Below are 25,783 nucleotides of genomic sequence, written 5' to 3' on the forward strand. Positions count from 1 at the left end.
CTCAAACGTGACCTATAAACGTGCGTGTGAGCGAATCAAATAACGGAGATTAAATAGCAGCGGACGTTAAGAATCAGATTTCAGGGGATTTAATTTTTTTTTGTAATAGTGGAGGCCAAAAATCCTCGAAATAGTTTACGCGCAGTGATGTTTGTTATTAAATCCGACCTTTTAGCTGTACTCGTGTTCGACGCACGTGAATCGAAGACGGCTTTGGTTGAACGCGCGTCGTGATGACACGGGATTTTTGGGAAAAAAATCGCGAGCTCCTCGGAATGCTGCGGCATTCGCTCTATTTTGCCTTCTTATTAATTACCCCCATTTTCCTAGTTACACAACGGTGAACAACTTACTACTGCAAATACGCGACTAGCAGGGAATTATTATGCAGGTATTAGTTTCCAATAACTGCACATCCTGAAGTGTTTTATTCCTCTTACACCACAGCAATTCTCCAACAATTACATTCTTTTATTTACTAAAGAACTACTTTAAAAAAAAAACACACAAAAAAACAACTTTTTCCACCCGGAAACTGAACGAGGAACTATGAGAGAACTCACGTTAACACACACACACACACACACACACGTTAAATGTACTCGCGTGAGGGAAGCGAGCAGAGAAAACCCTTCAAGTGGTCACAAACACACTACACACTATTGTGTACAACATGACTCCAGACACTCCAATAATAATCGAAGAACATCTACTGCGTGGCATGGACCTTGATGATGTTATCTGGGATTTAATGTGTTTAACCCACACACACACACACAGAGTCGGGGATGAGCGTCACTGAGGAGAACAATGGCTGGCGATAGCATGGCTGGGCAGACTCTGACGTGGGTACGGTGTAGCGAGGATGAGAACACACACACACACACACACACACAGACACACGCCCTGTGGGCACATAACCAGACACTTACACAAGGGTTAGGACTTTAGATGGCCTTTTGCCCTTCCAGCACCATATGACCAGACAGGATGTGTGTATGTGTGTGTGTGTTTGAGAAAGTAGGAGAGTGAAAAGAATGACATCATAGTGGTGTATGTTTAATGAACAAAGCGCTAAAGGAGTGGCACCGGGACGCTTCTCCTCACGCTCATGTCTAACCCGCCATCTTATCACGTTCACACAGGAATATCCCAGGAAACCGTAACTGGGGGTGCGCTCTTCACCTCTCTTAGCTCTGTGTGTGTGTGTGTGTGTGTGTGTGTGTGTGTGTGTAGGTTAAACATGGACACCCATAACATCATCTTAAATGACGAAGCAACACAAGTCCATGAGTTGAGTTACACCACTGCACTGTTTAATCCTGGATTCCGATTGGTCGGCTCCGATTGGTCAATTTTTATAACAGCAGCAGCGACTCACGCCGCGCCCCGATTCGCCTACCATCCGTCCTGAATAGTATCCGAGATCAGAATTAGTGTGTCCAAAATCGTAGTGTGTTGAAACGAGTATCCCAGAGGTACCCGGCTGGTCCAGTAGATTTTCGAAGTGCGGATCCGTGGACATTTTTTTCAGCTAATATTGCACACAACTACTTGCGTTACAGAGGAGGAGGAGTCTTGTGACCGTTTGCGTTGCCGAATTCAACCCGAAAACAAGGCGGATGAGTGTAACGTCAGTGATGCAACTTCAGTATTCAAGTCTAAGAACTTAAACGTTAAGAACTAACCAAAAAATTTATTAAAACGGACGACTCGGAGGGAAATATTCCAAAAAGCAGCCGATAAGAGTCCAGCATAGGTGGGAACTCCTTTAATACTGTTTAAAAAGCATCTCAGGGAAATTCCTCAAGAAATCGGGTGAGAAAATGCCAAGAATACATTTCTGGAAATTCTCGGCAAAAAGCGCGTCTACTTTGAAGATGCTAAAATACTATATTTATTTTTATTTATTTGGGATTTTTGGGAACATAATTCTCACAGTTCCATTTGTGTTATTCCAAAGTTTTGATGACTTTATTATTATTATTATTATAAAATGTGTGGGAGGGGGGGATAAATAATGAATGAGTGTGTCTAAACTTTTGACCGGTAGTGTACGTGTGTGCATTTGTTTTCCTGCTTACTTAAAAACAAAATGAAAATATGCCCATATTTGCTGAATAAAACAATTAAATAATCATGATTTGATGAATAAAACAATTAAATAATCATGATTTGAATATCGATCATCAATGGAGTCATTAACTTGCAGCCTAAATAATAATAATAATAATAATAATAATAATAATAATAATAAATACACGTTTGTGATCTCACTTGAATATCGTGTCATAATCATGAAACGCCACTAGATGTCAGTATTGATCTAGGAAAAATCTAAAAGGTCATTCCACCTCCATCCACCAGAGGGAGGCATGCTGTTCAGACACACCATCCGAATAAAATCTGCCACTCACACACACACACACACACACACACACACACACACATAAACAAAAAAAACAAAACAAAAGTGAGACTTACCGGGAGGCTAGGCAGGAACTTCTCGATGTCATTCAGATCAATACTATCATCCTCGAATCTGCTCTTCATCAATCTGATTAAACAAAGCGGAAAGATCCACCCACGTCAATACCACTGATCACATCGGACCTGCTGAGGTTAATCAGCACAGAGTCGAGCGAGAGAACATTTATTAACTAAACTCTTACTAGCCTTTAGGTGACAGAGTTAGGAAAGAGATTAAAATTGGGAAAGTTACATTTAGCATCGTTCAGGATTTCAAAATCCAAAACCAAAGCAAGCATACACACGCATGCCGGTCATACGCTCGAGCCAGTTGTTTTGGTGTGAACCCGAGTGTGATTGCGGTGTTCTCACCTGCCTGAAGAACCGCACTGAGCCGGAGAACATGCCAGGGTTCCCGTTAGAAGAATGTCAAAGCAGCCACTGATATCACGTGAACGCTAGTGCGGTTCAATTGCAGTGAAAAAGTGAATTGTCTCCGAATCAACTCCACAGCAGGAAGTGAATCAAACTCGAATCAAACAGGTCTTTTGAGTTTCAGCATTTTTTTTTGTTTTTTTTTGTGCTAAACTGAGCCATGAGGCACAAACTGAGTCAAACGACAAAGCTGTAGCGCTGCAGGAATGCAAATAAATAAATAAATAAAAGTGCACACAAAAAAAAACACTGGATGTGATACACATTTGTGTTTCTGTGCGCTTTGATTTGTTTGCTTTTTTCATGAACTAATTGAATAATAGAGCTTTATGAGGATATTTTAAGCTTTACACAACCCTCGGCCAACGTTTTTTTGGTTGTTTTTTTTTTTTTTGCTTCTGGCTTTAAATTAAATTAAAACTGAACAGAACCAAATAGCAAAAGGACTCAAAAGTGTGAAAATGCTCTTATTCTGAAAAGCTTCACTAAAGTGCACCAGAACTCAATTTCAACAGACTAATAGGCGTGAAATAATAGGCATCTTTCTCTTTCTGCTGTATACTTGAAGTCAGTTGTAAAGGACTTTTCACATTTTTGGATCACTAGCTGTGACCTTTTGATAAGCATGTGCCTAATCCAAAAGTGTGTTACCGTTTACAACACTAATAATGGTTTAAAAAGTGGAACAAAAACAGGAAATTAACTCTAAACTGACCTGACTGAATTTTATTCTCCAAAACAACTCACTGTTTCAGAAACAGTCACAGATTGGACATGCCTGATCTCGGATATGCTACATTTTTCTCCCCCGTGGCAATCCCTCTCTGCCACTAGAGGTCAGTATAACCTAAAATATGACCCCACAGCACCGACATGAAGGACTGCTGAGTCATAGCGCAGTACAGTTGTACAACATAAAGCCCTTATTATCACAGTTTATTATTAAAATGCGTTAGAATTCATTTATATTATATATATATACATATATTAAAAACTCATTAATATACAAGTTAAGTGATAAAAACTGAATTTGACCCACTGTAGATTTGATACGAATCAGCATTGTGAGGATCAATAACTCTATGTTTTGTGCATCAGTGCACTGTGAAACCTCTGTAATAGGATTAAGAGTGTAACTAGGGTAACTTGTAACGGCCGGGTCGACAGGATGACGCAATTGGTACTAATCCTTGACGAGTGACAGTTGCTCGCTTTGGAAGCAAGCTTTTGGAAGGCAGCGGGCAGGTTAAATAAATTCTTCACATCGTTACATATGAGAAATAAAGAAGACCATATATTACAAAAAAGAGGGGTTTTTTTTTATTTAGGTCACGTATTAATCGATCAATCAATCAGGGCACCCCAACGCGAGTAACGGAAATGACGTGATCTGACCGTGGACGTCTGGGGTTCGTCTAGACTATGTTTAGGCTTAAGAAGCTAATTTATATTAAAATTAGATTCAGGTTTTGAAATGTAAAAAGGGATGAGAATAGGAGTGAGGAGGAATAAAACAGGCAATGGCATACTGTTCTAATTATTTACTATTTATTTAGATATCTCCCAGCCCTAAGGACAGTGCATCTGTGAAGCTTTACGTTCAGAAATCGGCTTATTTTTTAAATACATTGCCATTTTTATTATTCTGTAAAGTTCTTAGTTGGTGTTTGTGTGTTTATGAAGTGAACTCACCCCTCACGGTCGATGTGTGGGAGATGTTTCGGTGCTCCTCTGTACTGCTTCATGTGGAACTGCGAGAAATCCAGCTTCTCTGGCTGCAGGTCCCACGTTGCACCACTATAATATAATATAATATAATGTAATATAATGCAATATAATATAATATACAGACACACGTTAAAATAATAAACAGTATTTATTGTACACCAAGAGCTGCTACACAGATACGGATTCATTTTTTTTTTTAAACACTCAAATTTTATTCGCAATGGAGCATGATCATGTGATCTTAATAACCTTAACCTCATTATTATACCAATAATGTTTTATAAATGAATATATAATATTGTGAGTAGCTTGCGCATGTATTCTCAAGTGGTGGTGTCTAGGATCATTCACCAAGTCAGCTAGCGAAATAAGTTACAGCGACGAGCAAAAGTTTGCATACCCTTACCACAAAAAGCTAAAAAAGATAACCACCTGGAATTTATAGCGCTGTGTTCAGTGTCAGTTCCTTCGTTAGGACAAGCGAGAAAAATAGTCAAACAGTGCAACAATAGGGATGTTTCGATACAATTTTTTCACACAGAGTACAAGAACATGTTTTTTGGTTACTTATCGATACTGGAACTCATGAAACGCACACACGCGTCTTATTTATAACGGTAGCGAGGTTATTTCAAATAAAGTGTACAGTATTAGCGAGCTAGGATCGATTAGGGTCCAGGTCAGAAAAGCACTTCTTTACATAACCCATTTTTTCTTTTCACTGCGTCAGAATCCCTCGCAGTCAAATCATCGATAGCGGCTTATTGTCAAGAACAGCATTCTGAGTAAGAGCTGCTGTTTTCACCTCACTTACTCCTCATGCTGAGCTTTATGTTCAAGATTGTTTTATCAGGTTACTTGTATTTGAAGAACATGCTGTAGTCCCTTCCTCGATATTTTCGTAGAGCTCACTTTGAATCACTTGCTATCGTTAATCGTCCGGATTAATGTGACGATGAACATGAGCACGGAATTGGATCGATACCGAAGTCCCGACACCGGTATGGACATCGAGGCATCCCTAATGAAATAAATATACTCTAATACCTTATAAGCCTATGTTTAGCCTTTATAACGCTCACAACCCACAATATCAAAGATTTTATATTTAGGGGTCCAAGCACCCTTTAAATATAAAGCAAATATTGCTCATGAAAGAAATCCATACCGAAGGGGTACGTGGAATTTATTCCTAATCTTTTTTATCCTATGAGGTGATAGGTCATCTCAGGTGTGTATAATTACTGAGTGGATGATGATGATGATGATGATGATGATATTACCCGTGGGAGTCCATGGTGTTGGCAGCCCATATGTCCGTCCCCAGTATGTCAAATGAACCGTCTCGGTTTCCATTCTACACACACAAGGAAGAAAATAACACGTTGGAACATTGGTTCAAATGAACCATGCGTGTAAGTGTGTATGTATGTGTGTACCTTGGAGGGCGCACAGAACGGTTTGTTGCGTCCTTGGCTGCCTGATCTCGAACCGGATCCGGGCTGAGAACCAGAGCTTGGTCTTGAACCTGTACTTCCGTTACTGCTGTGTTCCCACTCATCCTGCAGAAAGACAAAGCGACAGAAGGACATGAAGAAAATAGAGACAGACACAGTGAGAGGGGCGTGGGGGGGGTGTTTTGGTAGCTACTTAAAATCAATACTAGTGGTACATGTGGGCGGGGCTAACACCGATATTTGTTGATGCTTGCAAATTCTGTGCGATGTACACAATTCTCGATTCTGATTGGTCAGAAGGTGCTGATTACTGGTTTATATTAATGTGCTCATTCTAATATGTTAACATTTCCATAGTAACGGCTTACGCAAGAACTCGTGTCCAATGTAAAAAAAATAATAATTAAATAAAAAATAAATAGATAAAGGGTGTAATTGTCTATACGGCGAAGTTTTCTGCGAGGAAACATTTATTTAACATTTGTGTACGGAGTCTCAGGTGTGTCGGTTGCCTAGAAACTATTTCTCAATCGTTTACTTTACAGATTTGTATGTTAAACAGCAGCACTGTAACATGGCTGTAGGAAGCCTAATGACCTGCCATTAAACTTGTTCTGACACCGAAACTGCTCACACACACACCCACACCCCCCCCCACACACACACACACACACACACACACACACACAGAATGCTGACGGGGTGAGTAACTCATAGCAACCAGAGCTCCTGGTACCATATTGACTGAAGCTTGGGATGAAACAGCACTAACGTAAATAGAAAATGTGCAGTGAGGCTGTTCATTCTATCTCTCTCTCTCTGGCTCGCTCCCACTCTTCTCCCTGTTCCCTAACACACACTTATTTCCACATAAACAAAAATCGCTAATAAAAAGGTCTACTCAGTGCATAGCCAAAACCCTGAAATCCTTTCGACATTTCTACAACAAAGCATTGTACGTGTTACAGCTACATAATGTGAATATGCTAATTCGCTAATATGTTTATGATATTCCTGCTACACAGACCACTGACTGCTACACCGATATTAACTTGGAACGAACAACATACACAGTAGAAACGAGCAACATCATAGTAGCAATATGCGAGTGTGTGTGATGTACACATAGGCACGGACGAGATGTGGGGGCAAGAAGTAAACAGAAAATTCCAATGATTTTAATTCAACCCTTAAAATTGCAGAAGAGTCCTGTCTGGAACCAAATCTAAAGTCTACAACCCATTTTCGTACACTACTGAGGCCAGTTCGTGGTGATGCAACTCCTGGGTCATTATGTGGAATACGTGGGATGCTGTTGTAAACCTGGCAACATCCATCTGAAAAAAGGAAAGCTGGTGTTTGAGCAATAACAAGAGCTCTGCTGATGGACATGAGCTTCCATGCTGCGCGCATTCAGTTCCAGAACCAACTATTTCAGCGAAGCCTCCAGGATTTCCACAGAAGTACATTTTGAGAATCGGGACATCTTTAAACAGTGTAATACAATGCACAAATGTATTATTAGTGCACTGGTTGTTTTGGGGGGTTAAAAGTGTAGCATAAAAAGCAGTGAAACTGGAAATGCTGGAAATGTAATCTCTAGCCTGTGTATGGTTGTTAAATCAAATGCGGTTCGACACATTCTTTGCTCTTGTTTATTAGAACTCAACTACATTAAAAAAAACAGTCTAAAAGTAAAGATGTCCAGAATCAGTCTGTGATTTAGATTGGAACAAAAAAATAACGAAGGAAAAAAAAACTCAATACTCGTGCCACCCCTAAAATGTACAGACAGAAACCCAGTCAGACGGCCAGACGACTCACCGGTTTGGATGATCCTCTACCCCGCGAGGACGACCAGCTCCCATCTATTTTATCACAGCAGTCCTCCGTCCACTGAAAGAGAGAGAGAGCGAGAGACAGGGAGATGGATGACTGGAAGAAGAGTAGGGTAAGAGATTAAGGGAGGGGAACAAAATAAGAAGGAGAGACGGCAGTGAAAAATGACTGAGTTGAGATTGCAGCGACTTGCTCATAGGGCATTAATAAGTCTTTAACCAATTATACTAGTTTATATGGTTAAAAATCCTGAAGGATTTTGGACTGCATTTATACTATTTCATAGTTATGTAAACCTGAGAGATGTTGGACTGGGTTTATACTAGTTTACATAGGTTATGGTTATATAAACCTGAGAGAGATACTGGATGCGTTTATACTAGTTTATGGTTATATAAACCTGAGAGAGGCTGGACTGGGTTTATACTAGTTTACATAGGTTATGGTTATATAAACCTGAGAGAGATACTGGATGCGTTTATACTAGTTTATGGTTATATAAACCTGAGAGAGGCTGGACTGGGTTTATACTAGTTTACATAGGTTATGGTTATATAAACCTGAGAGAGATACTGGATGCGTTTATACTAGTTTATGGTTATATAAACCTGAGAGAGGTTGGACTGGGTTTATACTAGTTTACATAGGTTATGGTTATATAAACCTGAGAGAGATACTGGATGCGTTTATACTAGTTTATGGTTATATAAACCTGAGAGAGGTTGGACTGGGTTTATACTAGTTTATATAGGTTATGGTTATATAAACCTGAGAGATGTTGGACATGGGTTTATACTAGTTTATATAGGTTATGGTTATATAAACCTGAGAGATGTTGGACTGTGTCTTGTCTGCGTTGTCATTCTCGTTCTCATTCTCATTCTTGTCATTTAAAAGTCCCTGCACTTGATATTCGAGCACGTAGCTGTCGATGAATCGCTCGAGCTCTTCGATCTCCTGTGAGCGCGTGCTTCCCGCCTCTGATGATGCAGACGCCACCGATGAGCTCTCCATGGCAACCGGTGGGCGGGGCTGTGAACAGAGAACGGGAAGGAAAAAAAAGGGACGATTTGTTAATATATGCTAGCTTTCAGAAAGCTACTGTAAAACTGCCAGATTTCTTAAAAAAAACAAAAAAAACACTAGGAAATCCTAAATCAAATAAGTTTAATAAAATTCAACATTAAGAACAAACACAACTTATCAGCCGAGTGGTTTTTCAGCTTGTGAACTACTTTTGGAGGGAGAATAGTAGTTCAGTGAACAGATAACTAATCTTAGCCAGCTAGCTAGTTTGTTGTTTTGCGAGTGATAAGAGACATTATAAGAGTCTTTGTTTGAGGTATGTTTAAGTCTCTGAGAGGACATATTTCTCCAACAGAGCTGTAGTATAGAAAAATGTTGGGAATGTGTCACGGTACAGGTCGCCTCACGTGTCTGTGTGTGTCATCAACAAACTGATACTTGAGCATGCTATCGCTTGTTATCACCCTTCCCTCTTTTACAGTTTCACCTACTCACAACATTTCCAGCCCTATTCTGGCATTTTATTTATAACCCCATCTCGGCCTCTTCCTTCCTTTCTCCTTCTTCGCTCCGGTCTCTCCCGTCTCGTTACACATCCATAAAGAGACTCTAATCTTCTGTAAGACTCTGCTCGAGTCCTGGCCAGGCAAAGAGGATTTATAATTGGAGAAGAGGGCTAATAAATTCCCTTCCATTGAACTAGCATCAGGTTCAAGGGTTTATTTACTCAAACCTTCCATATAACGGCATCCTACTTCCTGTTCCTTTAAATATCCCACCTCATTTCAAAGCGAGACACCGCTACATGAGACGGCGCAATAAAGGCAAATGAATGCTGCGAAACGATCGGCACTAACGACGAGGAAACGCCTGGTTTCAGACGGATGTTCAGTCCCTTGTTTGCTGATAAAAATAGAAAGGAAGTGTGAATGTACTGGTGTCGGAGCAGTCATGCGTCACATCCTGTTCGTCGTGTGGCTCAGACACATGGTCAGAACGGACCTCTGACTATCCCGACTAACCTCTAAATCTCAACCAGCTGTTAACACGAACCTTGCAGCTGGAACTACAATCAGGGCGAACTGCACTTAATCGACATCTTCTGACCAATCAGAATCGAGAACGCAACAAGCGCTGGGTTATAAACGGATGTTATTGTGTCGTGTCTTGCCTTTGCAAAAAAAAAAAAAGTAGTCATAAACTTGTACAGCTGCCATGAATTGCATTCACATGCAAACACAAACACACACACACACACACACCTGTGGAATGTGAGCAATGCAGGGTTTCCCAGAGGAGCGTCTTCTATCGACTGAGCACTCAAACACAACACAGCGCTCATGATTTATCAATGAAACGTTTTATCCGGCTCTATTTAACATCCTTAAAAACCTGCACCCTCAGTAAAAGCAATCGGTTAAGGAGATCTACACAATTCACTTCATTATAACCCACTTATCCTCCATCAGCCACCACTTCTTCTCACGTTTATCACCGACTCGCTGCAACCTGTGAAACCGTCTTGAAAACCACGATCCATGATACGAAGACAAATAATAATAATAATAATAATAATAATAATAATAATAATAATAATTTGCCCGTCATGTCGCTACACCAAACATGACCAAATCACCTAGGAATCCGAAGAATCCGACCGGATATGGATCTTTCTCCAGCTGTACTACAACTTCTCTACCCTGCACGCTGAAACGGCACCATTATGTGCTTTGTTTACTCCTCCTCCTCCTCTTCCTCATCCGTGGGATTGAGATAAAAACCAGGAAATTAAATGTTCATTAATGCAAAACAGTCAAATAAAACGACAGCTTCGGGAGCAGTTTTCCATCTACTAGGTTCAGTTAAAATTTTTTATCTTTTTTTAAGTGTCATTTAAAGACTTGTTCTTAAGTCCTTGCTGCAGAACTAAACGTCCAGGGGGTGGAGCTAGACCTGGTCCAACTCCTCCAGTAATCCTCCCCCTGATCACTAACCCTCACCCTAAACCAGGAACCGCTCTGCACACTGATCCAGACTGAAACACCCCGAGCTGTCGTCACCCACTTGGTTTGACCACACCGAAGTAGGAGGAGCTGGATCGTCTCCGACTCCACCCCATGGATTTCTAGAGGACTTCTGAAACAAATGGGCTGATATTACCGCAAATTATTTTCATCACAGCTTGGCAGAATTCTCCAGACCTAAGCACCGATGTCGAATTCAGTTACGCTTCGTTTCCAGGTACCATCCGAACCGATCGGGTGCTTCTGGGTGGAGCTAAAAACAGCGATTAACTGATCAAACAGTCGTACAGACATCCTGATTAATGCTTCTAACTGGAAATGATTCTCTACCGGAACAGAAATCTTCACTACTGGGCTAAAGTAGAAGGACAAACATTTAGCATTTCAGATTTGTTTTTATTTATTTAACCACAGGAATGTTTGTTTATGGCGTTTGTAGCTGGATCAGAAGTCAAATCCACCGTTTTCTAGTTCTAATGCCGAACGGCTTCCTATTCACTTTGCTTGCGCCTTATGCAGGGTATAACGTAATGGGTCTGAACGCTGTAACGGACACGAATCGGAGATACTCCTCTTTATGTCCACAATAATGTTGCCCTGGAAACATCCTTTATACACATACAGGCTCGAAAACATCTGACAGCAAACTTCCGATCGATAACGCATTGAACGTGATGCGTAGCAGTCTCACGCGAGTAAAGCGTCAGCGCTTTAAGTTTCCATCTGTTCAGTAAACCTCGATGGCTTTCGGATTTCAAAGGGAACGAAAACCTAAACTAGGGGGTGGGGCGATATGAGAAAAATATCACATTCACGATTCTCAAAGGCATTTCTACGATACGACAACATGCATCACGATGTGTAGGATTGCGAACAATTTCCCAGCAATACGGTAGTATTAGACGATGCATTTCATTTCATAGACGTTATCAAAATATCGTGGTCCTTGAAGGCGTTTCTACGATACATGAAATTCGTTTCAGTTTGTGTTTTTTTGTTTTAGATTGTCCTCTTTGTTTTTTTTGCTTTAAATTATTTTTAAATTCCACTAAGAAACTCTACCATGAACAGTTTGCTCTCAGGCGTGTACACGGTTTTCTAGAAAGCGCCGTAAAATTCAGAATATCATCTCCGGATAATGGCGTCCATGTGAAGTGACCCATCAAAACAATGGTGAACTTCTTAGGTTATAACGTATGCAATATATCTTGCGTTTGGATATTGGTTTCACGGGTCACATAATCTCCAGCACAGGCAGCGGGACACTTAACAAATGCGCGTTCAATCCATTACAGCTCGAGTTTGGTGAATAGATATTTGGAGAGAGGAGATAACGGATGGACGAACGGACGGCCCGCACATGCGCGTGCGCACACACACACACTCACACCCACAAACAGTGTGGAACAACAGGGCTGTTGTTTTCAAATGACAATCTGGTGAAGGAGAGTAGCGTTTCTCACTGGTCTACACATATTCAGTATTGTTTCGCTGTATCGAGCCACCAAGACCGTCTCAATGCTCCTCGGTACCGACCGGAACCGACGTTCGTCTGAAATATTTTCACTGTCTAATAAAATCTCCCACGCGTGCATTCGGTTGAGACGAGGCGAGTGTGACTCTCAAGGCGTTTCATTTACATCATCCTCATGCTCATCAGACCCACCATTCAGTCAGCCCTAATGCCCTGGGGTGGGGATGGGGCGGAGTCATCCTGGGAAGAGACCACACCCATCAGGATAGAAAAGTTTTTATCATAGGATGAAGTGGATCAGTCATGCTTCATGCTTCACACAATAAATAAATAAATGCCCCAAAACAGAGCCACTGGTTATTCACCCCCTCACACACATTTTTATCATACACAACATATATCACAATATGTACGTTTAAAAAAACAACCGAACAAACAAAAACTTTTACATTTTTTTAATTTAATGTCTACAAAAAATACATGCGTTTCTTTTATTTCTTTTTTGATATTATAAAAGATATCGTCCGTACAAACGTTAACACTTTACCATTTTAAATATTCAAATATTTTTATTAACACTAAATCAAAGTCTTCCGGTTGGTTTGCATTTTTAATGAATTTTCTAAAAATAAACAGAAACGAGTAAAAAATAAAAACGAATCATAGTGACCACAGTATCTCAGAAAAGCATACTGTGACATAATTTATCAGGATATCGATATAGATAAGATCATGTCGTCATGTTGCCCAGCTCTAGTATCCATCCCTAACACACGCTCAGAAATGAAAAACACGGACACGTTCACACACACAATAAACATTGCGTGTTTATTCGTATGAACACAAGTACATTATGTTCACACAATGTCTGGAATGCCATTGAGAGAGAGGCTTGCCGGTGTGTGGGTGTGTGTGTGTGTGTGTGTTGGATTGTTAGATTTAAGCTCACCAAAAACACAGACCACAGATACTTAGAAAAGAAAAGCTAGACCTTCGAGACGAACATGTAATTCTCCTCAGAGCAGCTGGAAGGAATAAAACACTCATGGACATGCTGCTGTAGGAAAATAATCAACGACATGGTGGTTTTTCCCCCCAGTCGTTTTCCAAAAAATATCATTCAGAGGCCTTTCCCGAGGTGGCAAACTTCTACAAAGCACTGACACTGGAGACTCCTTCCATAAACATCAACGTAAACCTGGGATTTGTCTTACAGCTGGAACTGATGCGGTGAATGATGAATGGAAACCTTCTGACCAATCAGATTCGAGAAGTCCAAACAGCGTCGTGGTTTTATGGAAACTTGTACATTTTTCTACATTTCTACTCGAAAACCAGAAGAAACTGCAAAATGTTCGGGAATTACGAGATGATGTGATTTGACGCCGGGCAAAAAAAAATAATTTAATTCCAATTTTTTTTTTTTTTAAAAAGAGTTTCAGAACCCAATTTTACTGAAATCTATTCATTTTAATAATCTGGATAGGACAAGACTACAATGTTCGTCAAACTGACGCAGAAGGTAGCTAGCTAACTATGACATCGCAACTACTAGCCGTTTAACTAGCTCATCTGCTAACAGCGGCTCGAGAAGGGGATTTGAAGCACAAGTCGAAAGCATGATGGCTAATGAAGCACGCCTGTGTTTTACGTCTGACGCTCTATTTATGTTCTCGTTCTTTCTCTCTGTGTGTGTGTGTGTGTGTGTGTGTGTGTGTGTGTGTGCGTGCAGTGGGTTCAGCAGGATAAGCGGGCTCAGGCTGCACATTGTTTATTTAAGGGCACAAGCATCAGTAAATAAAAGCTCACATGTTCTTACCCCAGTGCCAAAATTCAACAACTCTGACTCAGTGGTGGTGATAGTGTTTTTAAATGTGTTGAACCATCATGACCCAGTATAAGCCCGTATACGTCCGTCCTTTCACTCTCTCTGTCATTTAGAATTGATGCGTTCAGTGCTGCCAACTTAGAGACTGTCACTTGAAGTAGAGCGAGCAGTTTCCCTCAAATCACCAGCAGAGTCTAAAGCCAGACTGAGGTGTGCTTGGATGAGATGTTCCCAACAACCAATCACTGACCACTGACGTTCCCAACCACTAACCATCGACGTTCCCAACAACTGACTACCGACGTTCCCAATCACTGACCACCGACGTTCCCAACAACCAATCACTGTCCACTAATTTTCCAAACAACCAATCACTGACCACTAATGTTCCCAACAACCAAGTACTGACCACAAACATTCCCAACCACTGGCCACCGACGTTCCCAACCACTGGCCACCGACGTTCCCAACCACTGGCCACCGATGTTCCCAACCACTGGCCACCGACGTTTCCAACCACTGGCCACCGACGTTCCCAACAACTGACCACCGACGTTCCCAATCATTGACCACCGACATTCCCAACCACTGGCCACTAATGTTCCCAACAACCATCACTAATGTTCCCTACAACCGATCACTAATGTTCCCAACAACCGATCACTAACTACTGTTCCCAACAACCGATCACTAAATAATGTTCCCAACAACCGATCACTAATGTTCCCAACAACCAACCACTGATCACTAATATTCCTAACAACCAACCACTGATCACTAATATTCCCAACAACCAATCATTAACCATTAATGTTCCCAATAACTGGTCACTAATGTTCACAACAGATGCAGCAACGTTGTTATGGGCTTACAGAGAGAGAGAGAGAGAGAGAGAGAGAGAAATTCAGATCTATGAGGTTATCAGAGAGTATGTCAGAGCTATGCAGGATGCTGGATTTCCAGGAGGAGGGGGAACATAGTTAGCTGGCCATCTATGATCAGCGACTAGCTTAGCCAACAAGGCTAAGTAGCGAGCATTAAAACTGCGAATAACGCTAACGACATCGCGCGATCATCAACACAACTTACAGTGTAGCTAATAAACATCACCAGAGTAAACCATCCACGTATATCAGTGACGTCATCAGACGGCTTATTAGCTAAACTCAGTTAGCAAACGCGGCTAGCTACATCATTACATTCTATCAGCAGTTGCTACACAACAGACACAACAGCTAAATAAGTGTCAGTTGTTTTTAATGGCCGAATAAAATAAATCTATCAATCAAAATCTACCATAAGGCTTATTCCTACAACATAATGATTTAAATGTTTAAGTTATATTAAAAAATATACATATATAATATATAGTGACTACTGACAGTTATAGCTGGTTAGCTACACATTTTCCAACCAACCTGTTTTTCCCCATCCGTATTCCAACGTTCCTACTTCCCTCGCTGCGATTGGCTAGCATACCATCCTCGTGGCATATTAACCAATCACAGAGCAGGAGGCAGGATCCTACTAGCCTATCCTACGCAAGAAGGCGGGATTTTGTCGGAATACAGGTGGGAATAAATAACGCCCATGTACGATGTGTTACTACGAGTTAAAAATTAAAGGGATATTCCACGGACAAAAGACAGACAATACTCACCGGAAACGTGGACTCGAGTCGGTGAGGGATCCGCGGGACGGCCTACTGTCTTAAATCCGCCGTGTCATAAGGAAAAACGTGAGAGAAATTATGTAAAAGAGAGAGCGAGAGAGGGAAAAAGGGGAGGAAAGAGTAAAGCTGCAGCGTCCCCGACACGCGCGCGCACGCGCAACACAGATGGAGAATGCAGGAATGTGACGACACCGACGGGTTGGATCACGAGGCCGCATGCGCGTGGAGCACACACTGATGAATTATGGGAAATTAAGATTTATTTTATTTACTTACTGAAGGGTGTGACGATATGATATTAATATCGCGATACACGTTTCTGAGTATCGTGGGTATCGTCCTTTTTTTTGATTGATATCATTTCCCCTCCATTAACATTAAATTAAAAGTACACTATATGCCCAAAAGTTTGACCATCACACCCATATGTCCATGTCGAACATCTCTTATTCCAGATGAATCCGTCTTTAATTATTATAATAAGCTCCATTCTTCTGGAAAGGATTTCCACTAGACTCTGGAGCATGTTTGTGGGGATTTGTGATCATTCACACATTCCACAAGAGCATTAATGAGGGCTCTGTGCAGGACACTCCAGATCTTCCACCTTCTTCCAATCTTAACACACCATGTCTTCATGGAGCTGGCTTTGTGCACAGGTGCATCGTCATGCCGGAACCGGTTTGGGCTTCTTAGTTCCTGAAGGGAAATCGTATAACCCTACAGCGTACAAAGACGTTCTTTACAACTGTGCGTTTCCAACTTTGTGGCAACAGTTTGGAAAAGAACCACATATAGGTGTGATGGTCAGGTGTCCACATACTTTTGGCTGTATAGTTATCATCTATTGTGAATTTGAATCTTTTTTTAAAATGGAAATTTATGAAGCGCAGATAATTTTCCATGTGTATTTTACTGAAACGCGAGCTCTAAATTTACACTCAGGTCCATTTGGACCTGACCGGACAAGTATTTGGACAGTGATAGGATTTTCAGGATTTCACCTCTGTACACCACTACGCTGCCTGTGAAGATGGACGGACTATGTAAAAATTCCTAAAAGGTTAATTTTTTGTTAAACCCCTGGAATAAAAGCTGAATTAAAGTCTACATTTCAATCACATCTTGCAAATTGCTTCTTTTTAAATCCATTGTGGTGGTGTACAGAGGCAAAATTACGAAACTTGAGTCGCTGTCCAAGTACTTACAGACAGACCTGACTGTACGTATTGGTTCTGTTGATATTATATGAGCATATACTGTTCATGCTGTATGTGTTTTTTAGTGTAATTGGTCACATGACCAGTTCCTGAGGAAAAAGACGTCAACATTTTGATGTTCTAAAATATGTATAAAAAGAATTGAGTAAAAGTTGTTATAAATGTGTTATACTTTAGGATACATCTGATATATTCAGTCCATAAAATCTTTCATTTTTTGTTGAAAATTCTGTTTCATCTCTACCTCAATAACTGATTGGATGTTAAATCTATTTTTGTATTGATTTGTTCTCTTGCTGCACTTAAAAAAAAAAGGGGTAAGTATTTGTCAGCAACACATCAGCTTAAACGTGTGATATATTGTGAAGATGTACAGTGATTATATGTTTTCCATGTCACTCCCGTTTTGTTGTCTTTCAAACTAGAATTGAACTTCTTTAAAATAATTTTCTTTTTGTGAAGCTCTAAAAGAATAAAAGCAAGCTCTAAATGTAACTATTGCTTGTCTTGATTTTATACAAACTTGTGTGTGTGTGTGTGGGTGTGTGAGAGAGAGAGGTTTTAAACTACATCAACATAAAAAAAAAATCTAAGTAACGCATACTATAAACTTTATAATACAGATACACCTGCCTTACTTGGTCTGTATAATCCTTAATTTTTTAGATATAATTTTATATATATATATATATATATATATATATATATATATATATATATATATATATATATATATATATATATATGGTTATTCAAAACCGAAAACAACTAACCTGACATTAATACTTGTTAAATACTTAATTCTTTGTACATATTTGTAGCAAAACATCCAATTAAATGTGTAATCTGTTAAGAAAAAGGATAGCAATGATTTTTTTTGCCATATAACTTGTGCTGTCTTTCTAACTACATTTTTATCACAAACATTTTCTCTGAATTTGAATTTGTGAAGAATTTTTTGTTGTTGTTTTTTTAGATGAACATACAACATGTCTGTGATGTATTTGGTCACATGACCAGAGCCTGAGAAAAAAAGAAGCTGTAAAAAGAAAAAAGTAAAACATGCTATAAACATGTCATAATATAGATACAGATGCGGTATTTGGTCCACATGATCTATCGTTGCTTTAAATTATTATTATTATTATTTTATTTTATGTTCACATGACAGATAAACAGTAATACATAATTTAGCTTCGATCATTCAAAAAATATATATTATTTACTATACTCTTATATATACTGTATACTGTATATATATTCTGATTTACAGAATAAGTCACAGAATAAAGGTGTAAAATTAATCATGTGCTTTTCTTGTTTTGGATTGTTTTTTGATTGCATAATCAGTTAAAATGTAAGTTAAAGTATGATTTAAAACATGTGTACCGATTGCATCTATGTATTTAAACAAACTGATTCAACTTCTCATCAGTCACCAAGAATAAGTCTTATATTTTCATGAATTAAAAAAAAATGCCATACAGGTTCCAAAAAACAAAACAAAAACAAAAAACAGTCAGGTAAAGATATTCCTAAAATAATTATTTAGCAAATATTGACTGAGTTTTACACAAGTACACATTCTCAGCTGCAATGCTTTGTTTTGTGCTGCTCTGTCGCGCCCCCTGGTGGATTTTCCCCCTACTTCTCGTATTTTCGTTTCTGCTTCAGACCCCTAGTGGCCAAAAATCTAACAGAAGATGCTTTAGGCCAGGGGTTCCCAAACTTTTCCAGGGCAAGGCCCCCCGAATGGTATTAACATTTGACCGAGGCCCCCCTTTTGCAAGATGTCTTTAAAACACATTAAAAATACAGACTTCTGAATATATCCCCCCTTTTTTTTTTAAAAAAAAAAAGATAATTACATCTTACATCTTTACATTACATTACATTAGGAATTGATTGTGTGTGTGTGTGTGTGTGTGTGTATGTGTGGTTGTCTGAGAGTGAGAAAGAGAAAATCATGTATTTATTTATTTTTCACACCAAATTGTTGAGGCCCCCCGGGTGCCCCCTGGCGGCCCCCACTTTGAAAACCACTGCTCTAGGCTAAGAAATATGCAGACACGAACCTGAAACAGGACCTGTAATGACCTTTAATTATAGCATTTTAATACTAAACTACTAAAATAATTGTTCAAAGCTGGAATAATCGAGTTCATTTATTAATTTTATTTATGTTGATAAACTTATAAGGGGAAAAAAAGGATAGTTAAGTTTCAGTTTGACTTCATTTATTTATTTATTTATTTACTTACTTACTTACTTACTTACTTGTTTATAAGCTTGTTCTTGACAAAAGTAAAAAAAAAATCATTTTGCAAGAATTAACAGATTACAATGTTAAACACATATTATTCACAACATAGTCCACTATTTGGGGATCCTTAGTCTCTCTCTCTCTCTCTCTCTCTCTCTCTCTCTCTCTCTGTCAATTTCAAAGTACTTTATTGGTATGATTGTTTAAATACAATATTATACCATTTATATACCATGCTATAAAATAAAATACAATCAGATAAATTAGAAATAAGTAAATGAGCAGTATGAGTGTGTACGATTGTCCAGTGACCTGACTCCGCCCCCCAGTAGCACCTGCATTTGGACTCCGCCCCAGTAGCACCTGCATTTGGACTCCACCCCCAGTAGCACCTGCATTCGGCTTGTTTCTTATAGGTTGGAAAACTGTGGTAAGAGCTTACAGACTTACAGACAGTATTTTTCTTGTGTTACGAAAGCTATGACAGTGAAGGAGAAAGTGTTCCTCTGTCTCACCCTCACCAGTCTTACAGTGACAGCACACTCTTTCTTCCTTTGGAAGCCATGCTAGCTTGTGTCTGCCTTTCTCTATGGCTAGGCCGTGATCACTGAGCTTGGAGTGTGTAAGGATCTGACTCTGTTCTGTATCTCTGACGCTGAAGAGCTGCTCTGCCAGCTCGTATTTTCTGTTTAGGGCCCTATAACATTCTAGGTTACTTTGGTTTTTACTTCCACTTTCCCAGTGGTCCAGTTGATTGTTAGTGTGGGTGGGTGGGTTTGTGAGATTCAGAGCCAGCTGACAGAGGGGACTGGTTTTTAGGGCTGAGCTCTTGGGCTTTAAGGGCTTGGTTTTGAAGTATATCAGGAGAGCTTGATTTTAAGATGAGTCCAGATTTTATGTACAAATAATGGATATCAGATCTCTCTCTCTCTCTCTCTCTCTCTCTCTCTCACACACACACACACACACACACACACACACACACTTTTGCTGTGAAGGTCACAGAGGCTGCCGTCTCTCTCTAACACTCTGCAGTTGCTTTTCACATGTTTTTTAAGAACTTTTCTCATCTACAACAACAGTGCTGCAGAGCTGAGTCGCCCCCCCCCACCACACACACACACACACACACACACACACGCGCACACACACACATGCACAGATGCACACACATGCAGAAAACAGTTTCACGTCTTATGAGCATGCGTGATCTCACACACACACACACATGCAGAAAACAGTTTCAAGTCTCATAAGCATGCATGAACACACACACACACACACACAGTCAGAAGTCTCCTGAAGTTCCACACTCTCCAGATGGCTGTAACACTTTAGCTGTCGCTGTCAGAGACTAATTAATCTTCCTGGTGAGAGCCATCTTCCCGCGGACTTCCAGCACCCAGCCACAGCTCCCACCCTCCTCTTTTCTCATCCCTCCATCCTCCATCCTTCCCCTCACTTCCTCTCTCCAACTCTCACCCTCAGTGGAGTACCTGACACCAGCACAGGACTCTCTCTCTCTCTCTCTCTCTCTCTCTCTCACACACACACACAAGTTTTAAATGGCTAGCTCGTCTCGAATGGCGAACCCTGATTATGTAACATGGAGTTGAGGGCAGATTTGCTACTGAACACACGTTATTCCTTTTAAAATTGAGAATTTATCAGTACTTCTGTTTAAAAACTGCTCCTAAAAGCATTACATACTGTATGAACTCTCTCTCTCTCTCTCTTTCTCTCTCTCTCTCTCTCTCTCACACACACACACACACAAACAAGACTCAAGCCTTTTTCAGAACTTGCCCACTAAGCTAGTCAGCTAGCTAACTTAGCTAATGTTCCCATTAAAGAAAATCTTCCTTGTTATGATGATGGTGGCTGCTGTTACATAAATCAGTGATTAAATGACAGATTTTGAGCAGACAGAGACACACACACTTGCGATACAGCTAACGTGAGCTAATGTACTAGTGGCTAACTAGCCAGTGTTAGCAGGCTATTCCTGTCATTTTGAATGGTGTTAAAGGTGTAGAAATATTGTTCCTATGAATGTTTTCAGTAGAGTTTGAGAATTAAGACACGCACAGCCTCAGAAAGAACTTTGCTTTCACAGCTGATGAATGTTTATTTTTTTGTTAGAAATGTCTTGTTGATCTGCTTTAGCATATTAAGCTTAATTTTTTTTTGCATAAGCTTAATGTACTATAGATATAAAGTTCTGATGGAATCTAATATATGGAATCTAATTTTGATTTTAATAATTTTGAGAGTTTCACATCCTACAACCTCACAAGAGCGTTGTTTTTTTTGTTTTGTTTTTTTTTTCCATTTGCAGTTACATTTAACATTGTGGAAAGTCTGAGAAAACAAGTTAGTTCCTGTTCTCACTTATATACACTATAAACTCTCTCTCTCTCTCTCTCTCTCTCTCTCTCTCTCTCTAGTACGCAGAGTGTTATGGCTTTACCTCTGACTCCTACAAAGCACTGACAATGGAGACTCCTTCCAGAAATGTTATATAAACATCTCCTTAGAGATAACCATTTCACCATTTCAACAATTACGTTTTTTTTTTAAACATTTATTTTGAGCATCCGCCATGCTAGTCCCTGTGTACGTTGTTACTATAGAAACTACTGTCAGAGCTGCTGATATTGAACATTAATCAACACCTTCTGACCAATGGAAATCAAGAACGCAACAGCACTGTGGTGTAATAGAGAGTAGACATGGAAGCGATATTGCAGGAGAATGGAAATTGTCCAGGTACTGTATAATAATCTGTGCTACTGTACACGTTTCTTGATATATCAGCAATGAAAGCTCATTTTTTTCCACACTGGTACATTAGGTTAAGATTTTGTTAACAAGCCCATCTGCTAATAAGAATCAAAACAGCCATATTAAAGCCTGAGTGTTGTACGTCTGCCATCTAAACGCTGCATTTGTTTCTGCCTCATTCCTGACAGTTTATTGTAATATTGTCTCATTAGCTCGGTGAGTCACATGGGCTCGGTGCCAGGCGGTGTGTGGGCAGCAGAAACACACCAGTCGTTGGTTATTTTGAAGCGAATGCGAATGTGTTCCTTTCTAATTCTGTGATCCTGTTACCCTCGCTACTAAAGAAGACAGAGAACTCTCACATGTGGCCAAAGATAGACCGAGAGATGGAGAGAAGGATGAAATGATGAACGTTCCAATAAACACATTTTCAATTAGATCAGATTGAGAGTAGAAATTGGAATAAAACTGCAGGAAAGTGAGGACCGTAATGCATACGGAGAAGGACTGAGAGGAGGAAAGTTTGCAAAAGGGAAAGGAGAGAGCTGTTGGAGGGGACGGTAGGCGGTAATTAGTAAGAGAGAGCCAGCGTGATGATATTTCCGTGAGGCTGCGGCTTGCGCTTAAAAAAGGCCAAACTTTAAACATGGAATTAGACAGCACGGCCCATTCGCTTCTTAAACTCGATGTCCTTCTCGCTCTGACCAGGACGCTGAGACTCTCAAACCATAATACACTGTAATATACAGTATATATACATATATAGTGTTATACATTAGCCTCCCCTGACGCCATTTCACACACTAACTCTCTGTGTGAATGTGTGAATGTGCTGTTACTCTGTGTGTGTCTATGTGTGAAAAAGGAAAATGGACATGATCATGATTTTTTTTTTATTATTTTAAAGAGAAACAGGGTGTGTGAAACTATAAATCTATAAATAGATAATTGTGAATATTGTTTATATATCTTTTCTTTTTTATACCATTTTCCCCCATTCGAAAGTAATAATAGTTCTATAGACAGATATTGATTTAGCTTTGTGCACCTTCATTAAAATAAACTAGTCAATAACACAGAGCTTATACACACTGTAATAAAAAATAAAAATAAAAACATTCTGAAGCATTCCCTGGTTGCAAAAATATCAGCACCCCTACAATTAACACTGTTTGACGCCTCCCCTGGGGAGAATAACATCACCGAGTCTTGTCTTGTAATGTCTAACAAGACTGGAAACTTTCGTAGAGGAGCTTGGAGTCGTTCATGATGCAAAACATTTTAAGCTTGGTTATATTCTTAGCTTTGTGCATGTGGACTTCCTTCTTCGATTCAGACCACAGGTTTTAAGTAGGGTTCAGATCCGGAGACTGAAATGGTCATTGTAAAACACTGATTTTGTGTCCCGCAGGCATTTCGGGTGTTTATTTAGATGTATGTTATGTTGTTTAAAGGTCTGTCTCCAGCCAGGTTTTAACCTCCTGGCAAAGACAACCACCATCACACTCTTTCACCAAGCGTGCAGATTTTCCTGGCCATGGTTTGATTTTGGTGATGTGCTTATTTCAATACACTTTTGCTTCATTTCTTTTTTTCTTCTTTAAAGACCTATCTATGGCAAAGTCTTAACCTCCTGGCAGAGGCAACTAGGTTTAGGGCTGAGATATCCTCATACTTACAGTACCTCCATATTTTGGAGTGGATGGTGCCAAATATGCTGATGGTGTTAAAGGACAAAACATTTTATTTTGGTCTCATCTGACCACAACACATCATGTAGTTACATATGTAATGTTTGGTGAAGCTCAGGAGCAGCATTTTGCTGCGCTCAGGAAGGGAATCTCTTGCAATGCTTCCAAACAGCTTATCATGATTTGTAAATTTGACAATCACAAACGGCACCAAGACGTCAGCAGCAGATCCTTTAAGTCCTGTAAGTTGCTATGTGGGTCCTCCATGGGTCCGACTTGTTTGTCCAGGACATCCCACAGATGCTCGATCAGATTGAGATCTGGGGAATTCGGAGGCCGAGTCAACACCTTGAACTCTTTGTCACGTTCCTCAAATCATTCCTGAACTATTTTAGTACTAACCACTGCATACTGGGAACACCCTACAAGACCTGCAGTTTTGGAGATGCTCTGACCCAGTCGTCTAGCCATCACAATTAGGCCCGTGTCAAAGTCGCTCAGATCCTTATGCTTGCCCATTTTTCCTGCTTCCAACATGTCAATTTCAAGAACTGACTGTTCACTTGCTGCCTAAAAAATCCCACCCCTTAACAGCTATATATATACGTGTGTGTGTATATATATATATATATGATGCATATGATGCTGTAAACATTTTCTGAAGTAGGTTTTTTCCCCCCCAAACACTGGTTGCAAAATTATCGGCACCCTACAATTAACATTGTTTGACGCCTGCCCTAAAGAGAATAACATCACTGTAAGTGTCCCTGTAATGTCTAACAAGACTGGAGACGTTTGTTGAAGGACTATGCAGTCTATATTCATAGGTTTGTGTATGTGGATCTCCGTCTTTAATTCAGAGCGATAGATAGAGAGAGTGCACAGGTGTTGCTCAGTCAGGTGAACACACTTTCAGTAGGAATTTGTCTCTTTAGCCAGCAGGTGGGGACAGTAGGCCAGCCAGGCCGTGTGTGTGTGTGTGTGTGTGTGTGTGTGTGTGTGTGTGAGTGTGTGTGAGTGTGTGTGTGTCTGAGCAGACAGCCTGTCAGTGGTAGTGAGAGCTCATTTTCTCACAGCTCTGTGCTCCTGCATTAGCATTCATCATCAAGTTCATCATATCCAAGCCTTAGGGGAAATTTCAGTTGGCTCCAGTAGAGTGAAATAACTGGAAGCTACAGGGATAAACAGGTTGCTAATGGCTTCCCATATCAGTGATTTTTTTTTTTTAATGGACTGTTCCACATGGGCAGGTAAAACCAGTCTGGGATTGTCACCAGTTATCAGTTGAAAACAATTAGATGTTTACACCTAGTGTGACTTGTTGGAACCATCGGATTTGTACAGTTTGGCTTTTGCTTTAGAGACTGCTTGGACAAATCGCTTCATTTATTCATTTGGAAAAAGCTTCACCCAACATGACGTACAAGTGAAATGGGGTGCAGTCCAGGCTTCGAAGTGCTCCTCCAACTAATCGAACAGAAAAGAATGTAAAGTTTCAACTAAACAACAAGGCTGAAGTAAAGATGTTTCTCTGAACACCAACTGGCCCAAAATAATTTGCTGGTTTTAGTTCATTTTCCACCAACATCAAAGATAACTAGAACAATTACAGAAAAAAATCCAAATGCACTATTACTTTTTCTTGCATTAACACTTCCTCATTGTTTCTCCATTTTTAACAAGTCATAAAAGTCTTGAAATGATAAACTAATTCAAGTTTGAAATGAACTAATTCCACTTATTCCAAGTAATTACAAGTACCTTTACTGCCCAATGGTATTTCAAGAAAAGGTCTAGAAAAGGGTCAAATCATCTAAAAACCATTATAGAATCATTTCATAAAGAGAAACATTACATTCAAAAGCTTTTCAGT

At 39.9% G+C, this 25,783-nt stretch overlaps 1 protein-coding gene across 3 annotated transcripts in view; it reads right to left on the reverse strand.

The window, feature by feature from the left end:
• ctif (CBP80/20-dependent translation initiation factor) overlaps positions 1 to 16,206 on the reverse strand; it is a 70,243-nt gene extending 54,037 nt beyond the window's left edge. The window contains exons 1-7 of one of the 3 annotated variants that reach the window (XM_053648268.1): positions 15,941 to 16,204; positions 8,754 to 8,960; positions 7,914 to 7,985; positions 6,072 to 6,194; positions 5,916 to 5,989; positions 4,597 to 4,701; positions 2,485 to 2,557 (exon numbers count right to left, since the gene is read on the reverse strand). In XM_053648268.1, coding sequence (XP_053504243.1) covers positions 2,485 to 2,557; positions 4,597 to 4,701; positions 5,916 to 5,989; positions 6,072 to 6,194; positions 7,914 to 7,985; positions 8,754 to 8,942 — 636 coding nt within the window. In that variant the 5' untranslated portion in view covers positions 8,943 to 8,960; positions 15,941 to 16,204. Of the gene's footprint in view, positions 1 to 2,484; positions 2,558 to 4,596; positions 4,702 to 5,915; positions 5,990 to 6,071; positions 6,195 to 7,913; positions 7,986 to 8,753; positions 8,961 to 15,940 lie in introns of all 3 variants that reach the window. The other 2 variants (XM_053648269.1, XM_053648270.1) reach the window with 2 other exon arrangements.
• Positions 16,207 to 25,783: the final 9,577 nt, after the last annotated feature.

This window comes from Ictalurus furcatus, chromosome 18, assembly GCF_023375685.1.
Source record: "Ictalurus furcatus strain D&B chromosome 18, Billie_1.0, whole genome shotgun sequence".
Lineage (NCBI taxonomy): Eukaryota > Metazoa > Chordata > Actinopteri > Siluriformes > Ictaluridae > Ictalurus > Ictalurus furcatus.